Below are 9,082 nucleotides of genomic sequence, written 5' to 3'. Positions count from 1 at the left end.
TGAAAACCGAGAAGGCCTAGGGGAGAGAGCGGGGGCTTTGGCGGCAGAGGACCTGAGTTCTAATCCCGGCTCTGCCGCGTACCTCCTCTGGGACCGTGGGTAATAATAATAATAATAATAATAATCAATCAATCATATTTATTGAGCGCTTACTGTGTGCAGAGCACTGTACTAAGCGCTTGGGAAGTCCAAGTTGGCAACATCTAGAGACGGTCCCTACCCAACAGTGGGCTCACAGTCTAGAAGGGGGAGACAGAGAACAAAACATATTAATAAAATAAATAGAATAGAATAATGGCATTTGTTAAGCACTTACTATGTGCAAAGCATTGTTCTAAATGCTGGGGGGATACAAGGTGATCAGGTTGTCCCACGGGGGGGCTCACAGTCTTAATCCCCATTTGACAGATGAGGGAATTGAGGCGCAGAGAAGTTAAGTGACTTGCCCAAGGTCACACAGCAGATATGTAGCCGAGCCGGAATTCGAACCCATGACCTCTGACTCCAAAGCCCGGGCTCTTACCACTGAGCCACGCTGCTTCCCAACAGATGCATGCCCCGCCCTCAACAAGCTTACAGTCTAGAAGGTTGGGAGGCAGACGTTCAAACACAGAAATTACAGGTACAGATGTGGATCGCAGCCACCAGGGAACCAATGTTAATCATGGCGATTAAAAGGGGGAGACAGAGAACAAAACCAAACATACTAACAAAATAAAATAAATAGAATACATATGCACAAGTAAAATAGAGTAATAAATATGTACAAATGTAATATGTAATTTTTAGACTGTGAGCCCACTGTTGGGTAGGGACTGTCTCTATATGTTGCCAACTTGTACTTCCCAAGCGCTTAGTGCAGTGCTCTGCACACAGTAAGCGCTCAATAAATACGATCGATGATGATAATATGTACATTATTATAGAGCCCGAGCCTTGGGGGGTCGCAGGTCCTGGGTTCTAACCCTGATCCTGCCGCTTGTCCGCTGGGTGACCTTGGGCAAGTCACTTGGCTTCTCTGCGCCTCCGTTCTCTCATCTGTGAAATGTAAAAGACCGTGAGTCCCGTATGGGACGGGGACCGCGTCCAACCTCATGGGCCCGTATCCACCCCGGCGCTTAAAATAGTTCCTGACACATAGTTGGGTAGGGACCGTCTCTATATGTTGCCAATTTGTACTTCCCAAGCGCTTAGTCCAGTGCTCTGCACATAGTAAGCGCTCGATAAATACGATTGATGATGATGATGATAGTGCTTCAAAAAAATGATTTATTAATAATATCATTAATAAAGTTGACGAAGGGATTGCCCCCCGACGGGCCTGCCCTACCACCTGCAAAGAGCGTCTACGACGTAACAAAGCGGGGTTCTTGGGGCTCCAAGCGGGTGAGTCCACCTAAAGGCGGGGGCACAGGACTTCCGTGTTCTCGTAGGCGAACTCCTCGATGTGCGCGGGGTCGTGGAACACGCCGATGAAATCGATCTCCAGGAAGAAGGGCCCGTTCACCTTGTCGGCCAGCGTGAAGCCCACCGTGGCCACCTTTGGGGCACGGAGGAATGGGAGGGAGAGCTTCGTGGGTCGCCCAGCCCCGAAGGGTGGGCCGGGAGAGGCTCGCTCTTCCTCCCCCTCGCAAGTCGGATAAAAACGTCAGGCGGGATAAAAACATCAGTCGGAACGACTGAGTCAGGAGGGCGGTGGGACGGACCAGCCCACACGCCGGGGGGGATACATGTCGGCGAGACATCCCTCCCAAATCTTCCTACTGCCCCCTTTTAGACCGTGAGCCCACTGTTGGGTAGGGACCGTCTCTAGATGTTGCCAACTTGGGCTTCCCAAGCGCTTCGTACAGTGCTCTGCACACAGTAGGCGCTCAATAAATACGATGGATTGACTGAGGGTCCGGGGTGGGCCGCCTGATGGGCCGTGACTGGCCGGCTTCGGTTCTACCCCTTGGGCTTGGCGGCCCAACTGCAGCCGACTTGATAATAACGGTGGTATTTAAGTGCTTCGAGAAGCAGTGTGGCTCAGTGGAAAGAGCCCGGGCTTGGGAGAGGTTATGGGTTCCGATCCCGACTCCGCCACTTGTCAGCTGGGTGACTTTGGGCAAGTCACTTCTCTGTGCCTTAGTTCCCTCATCTGTAAAATGGGGATTAAGACTGTGAGCCCCACGTGGGACTAATTACCTTGTATCCCCCCCGCCCCAGCACTTAGAACAGTGCTTGGCACATAGTAAGCGCTTAACAAATGCCATTATGATGATGACGATGATGATGGCACTGATTAATCAATCAATCAGTCAATCGTATTAAGTGCTTACTATGTGCAAAGCACTGTTCTAAGCGCTGGGGAGGTTACAAGCTGATCAGGTTGTATTATGGGCCAAGCACTGGACTCTATTTTACTTGTACATATTTACTATTCTATTTATTTTGTTGATGATGTGCATTTGGCTTTCATTCTGTTTGTTCTGACGACTTGACACCCGTCCACGTGTTTTGTTTTGTTGTCCGTCTCCCCCTTCTAGACTGTGAGCCCGTTGTCGGGTAGGGACCGTCTCTAGATGTTGCCAACTTGGACTTCCCAAGCGCTTAGTCCAGTGCTCTGCACACAGTAAGCGCTCACTAAATACGACTGACTGATTGAGCACCGCTGCGGAGGGGGATGCGGGAGAGAGGGTTCGCTCTCTGACTGACTCAGCCATTCATGTTGCCAACTTGTCCTTCCCAAGCGCTTAGTCCAGTGCTCTGCCCACAGTAAGCGCTCAATAAATATGACTGATGATGAAGATGATGATTTTATTTTGTTAATTTGGTTTTGTTGTCTGTCTCCCCCTTCTAGACTGTGAGCCCACTGTTGGGTAGGGACTGTCTCTATATGTTGCCAATTTGTACTTCCCAAGCGCTTAGTCCAGTGCTCTGCACACAGTAAGCGCTCAATAAATACGATTGATTGATTCATTCATTCATTCATTCAATCATATTTATTGAGCGCTTACTGTGTGCGGAGCACTGGACTAAGCGCTTGGGAAGGACAAGTCGGCAACAGATAGAGACGGTCCCTACCCGACAACGGGCTCACGGTCTAGAAGGGGGAAACCCGGCCGAACGTGGGGACGGGTGTCAGGGCGTCAGAACAAAACCCACCCATCACCACCCTCCTCCGGCCTGCCAACGCGGATGGACGCCACTGACCTTGTCTGCCAGGAGCTGGAACTGGCCATCCCGGACTTTCCCGTGGCTGGACAGGAAGAACTTGGAAAAGGGAATCTGCAGGGAGGAAGGGTTTAGCGCCACATCGGTGCTCCCCCCTTGGCGGGGGGCAAAGACCTGACCAGAAGGGGCTTGGGGGGCAGTTTCTAATATCATCAATCGTATTGATTGAGCGCCTACTGTGTGCAGAGCACTGGACTAAGCGCTTGGGAAGTCCAAGTTGGCAACATCTAGAGACAGTCCCTACCCAACAGTGGGCTCACAGTCTAATATCCTCTGCTGGGCCCCCTCCCGCCCCCCATCTCAACACGTGATGATGATGGCATTTATTAAGCGCTTACTCTGTGCAAAGCACTGTTCGAAGCACTGGGGAGGTTACAAGGTGATCAGGTTGTCCCACGGGGGGCTCACAGTCTTCACCCCCATTTTCCAGATGAGGGAACTGAGGCCCCCTCTCCATCCCCCCCCGCCTTACCTCCTTCCCTTCCCCACAGCACCTGTATATATGTATATATGTTTGTACGTATTTATGACTCTATTTTACTTGTACATATCTATTCAATTTATTTTATTTTGTTAATATGTTTGGTTTTGTTCTCTGTCTCCCCCTTCTAGACTGTGAGCCCACCGTTGGGTAGGGACCGTCTCTAGATGTTGCCAACTTGGACTTCCCAAGCGCTTAGTACAGTGCTCTGCACACAGTAAGCGCTCAATAAATACGACTGAATGAATGATGAATGAATAAATGCCATCATTATTATTATCATTATTAGTAAGCACTCAATAAATACGATTGATTGACTGAGTGAATCTAGCGGAGTTTCCAATCGGGTATAGTACAGTGCCTGGCAGCTAGTAAGTGCTAACGGATACCTTAAAAAAAAGAGCTTTCAAATAGAAAAGCAGTATGGCTTCTAGGAAGAGCCCGGGCTTTGGAGCCAGAGGTCATGGGTTCAAATCCCGGCTCCGCCAATTGTCAGCTGGGTGACCTTGGGCAAGTCACTTCTCTGGGCCTCAGTTCCCTCACCTGTAAAATGGGGATTAAGATGTGAGCCCCCAGTGGAACCACCTGATCACCTTGTAACCACCCCAGTGCAGTGTGGCTTAGTGGAAAGAGCCCGGGCTTTGGAGCCAGAGGTCATGGGTTTGAATCCTGACTCTGCCACTGGTCAGCTGTAGGACTTTTCTGTGCCTCAGTTCCCTCATCTGTAAAATGGGGACTAAGACTGTGAGCCCCACGTGGGCCAACCTGATCACCTTGTATCTACCCCAGCACTTAGAACAGTGCTTTGCACATAGTAAGCGCTTAACAAATCAATCAATTGTATTTACTGAGCGCTTACTGTGTGCAGAGCACTGTACTAAGCGCTTGGGAAGTACAAGTTGGCAACATACCATCATTACTATTTATTTATTTCTTAGTAAGGGCTTAATAAATGCCATCATTATTAGTATCATTATTAGTAAGCACTCAATAAATACGAGTCTTTTAGACTGTGAGCCCACTGTCGGGTAGGGACTGTCTCCATATGTTGCCAACTTGGACTTCCCAAGCGCTTAGTATAGTGCTCAGCATACAGTAAGTGCTCAATAAATACGATTGATTGATTGAATCTAGCGGAGTTTCCAATCTGGTACAGTACAGTGCCTGGCAGCTCGTAAGTGCTAACGGATACCTTAAAAAAAAAAGAGTTTTCAACTCAGTGGAGGTGCTTAGTACAGTACCTGGCCCATGGTAAGTGCTTAACAGATGTTACAATCAATCAATCGTATTTATTGAGCGCTTACTGTGTGCACAGCACTGTACTAAGCGCTTGGGAAGTACGAGATGGCAACACAATCAGCTCCTGCCCACAGCCCGGGCACCCTTCGGGCCTCCCTTCACCTCCCCCGGAATTGCTGAGCCTCCTCATTCATTCGCTCGGCGTATTTACTGAGCGCTTACTGTGTGCAAAGCACTGTACTCAGCGCTCCAATCTGCGCAGGGAAGGGGCGGCCTTGGCTCCGGGGGCCTTTACCTGTATATATGCTTGTACATATTTATTGCTCTATTTATTTATCTTCAATCAATCAATCGTATTTATTGAGCGCTTACTTTGTGCAGAGCACTGGACTAAGCGCTTGGGAAGCACAAGTCGGCAACATAGTACTTGTACATATCTATTCTATTTATTTTATTTTGTTAGTATGTTTGGTTTTGCCGTCTGTCTCCCCCTTCTAGACTGTGAGCCCGCTGTTGGGTAGGGACCGTCTCTACATGTTGCCGACTTGGACTTCCCAAGGGTTTAGTCCAGTGCTCTGCACACAGTAAGCGCTCAATAAATACGATTGATTGATTGATTTACCTTGACTTCCTGCCAATGTGGCCCGCCGCGGGTGAACATGAAGTAACTGTACATCAAATGCCTCCTGTGGAAGAGGTCCGTGTCCTCTCTGATGTTGACCATCCAGGGCCGGCCGTCGCCGCGGACGCGCAGGTAGAGCGTGTTGAAGTTGGACCAGTCGTAGGACTCCTTCTTGTCCAGGAAGCCCTGGGGGGGGGGGGGGGGGGGCGGAGAATCAATCAATCAATCAATCAATCAATCAATCGTATTTATTGAGCGCTTACTGTGTGCAGAGCGCTGGACTAAGCACTTGGGAAGTCCAAGTTGGCAACATCTAGAGAAAGTCCCTACCCAACAATGGGCTCATTCCTCCATTCCGTCGGATTTATTGAGCGCCGACTGGGTGCAGAGCGCTGGAGTAAGCGCTTGGAAAGTACCATTATTACTCTATTCATTTATTTATTTCACTTGTACGTATTTAGTTTATTTTGTTAATATGTTTTGTTTTGTCGCCTGTCTCCCCCTTCTAGACTGTGAGCCCACTGTTGGGTAGGGACCGTCTCTAGATGTTGCCAACTTGTCCTTCCCAAGTGCTTAGTACAGTGCTGTGCACAGAGTAAGCGCTCAATAAATACGAATGAACGAATAAAAGGGGGGAGACAGAACAAAACCAAACATACTAACAAAATAGTGGTCTGCACACAGTAAGCGCTCAGTAAATTCATTCATTCCTTCATTCAGTCACCTTTATGGAGCGCTTACTGTGTGCAGAGCACTGGACTTGTACTTCCCAAGCGCTTACTCCAGCACTCCAGTCTTTTATCATCGTCATCATCAATCGTATTTATTGAGCGCTTACTATGTGCAGAGCACTGTACTAAGCGCTTGGGAAGTACAAATTGGCAACACATAGAGACAGTCCCTACCCAACAGTGGGCTCACAGTCTAAAAGGGGGAGACAGAGAACAAAACCAAACATACTAACAAAATAAAATAAATAGAATAGATATGTACAAGTAAAATAAATAGAGTAATAAATATGTACAAACATATATACATATATACAGGTGCTGTGGGGAAGGGAAGGAGGTAAGAAGGGGGGGATGGAGGCGGGAAAGTTCCCATCTTCCAGTCGGGGAATCGAACCCCGTTCTCCCGAGTGATAGTTAGGGATACTCACTACTATACTAAGGAGGCTGTGAGCCCACTGTTTGGTAGGGACCGTCTCTATATGTTGCCAACTTGTACTTCCCAAGCGCTTAGTACAGTGCTCTGCACACAGTAAGCGCTCAGTAAATATGATTGATGCTGCTCTGCACACAGCAAGCGCTCAATAAATTCGATTGATTGGCCTATTATTTATTTTATTTTATTAGTATGTTTGGTTTTGTCTCCCCCTTTTAGACTGTGAGCCCACTGTTGGGTAGGAACTGTCTCTATATGTTGCCAACTTGTACTTCCCAAGCGCTTAGTCCAATGCTCTGCACACAGTAAGCGCTCAGTAAATACGACTGATGATGCTCTGCACACAGTAAGCGCTCAATAAATACGATTGATTGATTGGACTATTATTTATTTTATTAGTATGTTTGGTTTTGTCTCCCCCTTTTAGACTGTGAGCCCACTGTTGGGTAGGGACTGTCTGTAGATGTTGCCAATTTGTACTTCCCAAGCACTTAGTCCAGTGCTCTGCACACAGTAAGCGCTCAATAAATTCGATTGATTGATTGGACTATTATTTATTAGTATGTTTGGTTTTGTCTTCCCCTTTTAGACTGTGAGCCCGCTGTTGGGTAGGGACTGTCTCTAGATGTTGCCAATCTGTACTTCCCAAGCGCTTAGTCCAGTGCTGTGCACACAGGAAGCGCTCAATAAATTCGACTGATTGGCCTATTATTTATTCTATTAGTATGTTTGGTTTTGTCTCCCCCTTTTAGACTGTGAGCCCACTGTTGGGTAGGGACGGTCTCTAGATGTTGCCGATTTGTACTTCCCAAGCGCTTCGTCCAGTGCTCTGCACACAGTAAGCGCTCAATAAATAGGATTGATGATGATGATGATGATTATAAGTGCTTGGGAAGGACAAGTTGGCGGTCCCTAGAAGACTAAATACGCGGGTCCCGCGTGGGTCCGGGCCCCAGACCCACCCTGGGGATCCTGGATATCATCGCGCAGTAGCCGCTGTAGCGGGTCTGCCCGTCGCGGGGGACCTCGGTGCTGAGCGTCCCGTAGAGCAGGGCGCTCTGGTTGTTCCTGCCCATCTTCAGGAAGGCCTCGCTGCGGCCGCCGATGGCCTTGTCCGAAGTCACCAGCCACCCGGCCAGGTCCGCCGGGCCGCGGAACCGCCAGACCACCCGGGCGTTCTCCAGCAGGACCTCCCGCATGGGCCGGCCCTCCGGACCCACCAGGTGGTCCAGGAAACGCTTCTTGAGGAGCTTCAGCTGGTCCGCCAACTCGGCCTTGATGGCTCCGTCAAAATCCCGCTCCGCCTTCGCCTCCGGGGAGACGATGTCCAGGCCGGCTTCGGCCCCGTCCCGGCGCTGGGGGGCCGGCCCCGGGGCCGCCGGAGGGGTCCGGGCGCTGCCGCGGCGTCGGAAGAGCCGGTCGGCGACGGGCGGACGCGGGCGGAGGCGTAGCAGCTTGAGGGCGGGCAGCATGGCGGGCGGGTGGACGGGGTGAGGCGACGAAGACCAGGTCTGGCACCAGCCCGCTTCCGCCTGTAATCAATCAATCGTATTGATTGAGCGCTTACTGTGTGCAGAGCACTGTACTAAGCGCTTGGGAAGGACAAATTGGCAACATCTAGAGACAGTCCCTACCCAACAGTGGGCTCACAGTCTCAAAGGGGGAGACAGAGAACAAAACCAAACATACTAACAAAAGAAAATAAATAGAATAGATAGGTACAAGTAAAATAAATAGAGCAATAAATCTGTACAAACATATATACATATATACAGGTGCTGTGGGGAAGGGAAGGAGGTAAGATGGGGGGAATGGAGAGGGGGACGAGGGGGAGAGGAAGGAAGGGGCTCAGTCTGGGAAGGCCTCCTGGAGGAGGTGAGCTCTCAGCAGGGCCTTGAAGGGAGGAAGAGAGCAAGCTTGGCGGATGGGCAGAGGGATTGGGGGCATTCCAGGCCCGGGGGAGGACGGGGGCCGGGGGTCGATGGCGGGACAGGTGAGAATGAGGTACGGTGAGGAGATTAGCGGCGGAGGAGCGGAGGGTGCGGCCTGGGCTGGAGAAGGAGAGAAGGGAGGGGAGGGAGGAGGGGGCCAGGGGATGGACAGCCTTGAAGCCCAGGGTGAGGAGTTTCTGCCTGATGCGCAGATTGATCGGTAGCCACTGGAGGTTTTTGAGGAGGGGAGTAATATGCCCAGAGCGTTTCTGGACAAAGATAATCCGGGCAGCAGCATGAAGTATGGATTGACGTGGAGAGAGACACGAGGATGGGCGATCAGAGAGAAGGCTGATGCAGTAGTCCAGACGGGATAGGAGGAGAGCTTGAATGAGCAGGGTAGTGGTTGGGATGGAGAGGAAAGGGCGGATC

The 9,082-nt window shown here is 50.2% G+C and overlaps 1 protein-coding gene across 1 annotated transcript; it reads right to left on the bottom strand.

Annotated features, from left to right (window-relative positions):
* Nucleotides 1–1,246: 1,246 nt before the first annotated feature.
* On the bottom strand, nt 1,247–8,248 carry NDUFAF1 (NADH:ubiquinone oxidoreductase complex assembly factor 1). Its single transcript, XM_038741358.1, has 4 exons — nt 7,682–8,248; nt 5,556–5,741; nt 3,193–3,267; nt 1,247–1,540 (listed from the first exon to the last, which is right to left on the bottom strand). The coding sequence occupies exons 1-4, from the start codon at nt 8,189–8,191 to the stop codon at nt 1,397–1,399; spliced, it is 915 nt and encodes a 304-aa protein (XP_038597286.1). The 5' UTR covers nt 8,192–8,248; the 3' UTR covers nt 1,247–1,396.
* Nucleotides 8,249–9,082: the final 834 nt, after the last annotated feature.

This window comes from Tachyglossus aculeatus (assembly GCF_015852505.1).
Source record: "Tachyglossus aculeatus isolate mTacAcu1 chromosome 12 unlocalized genomic scaffold, mTacAcu1.pri SUPER_6_unloc_1, whole genome shotgun sequence".
Classification (NCBI taxonomy): domain Eukaryota; kingdom Metazoa; phylum Chordata; class Mammalia; order Monotremata; family Tachyglossidae; genus Tachyglossus; species Tachyglossus aculeatus.
Note: the sequence above shows the minus strand (reverse complement) of the source record. Positions and strands in the feature narration are given on the sequence as shown.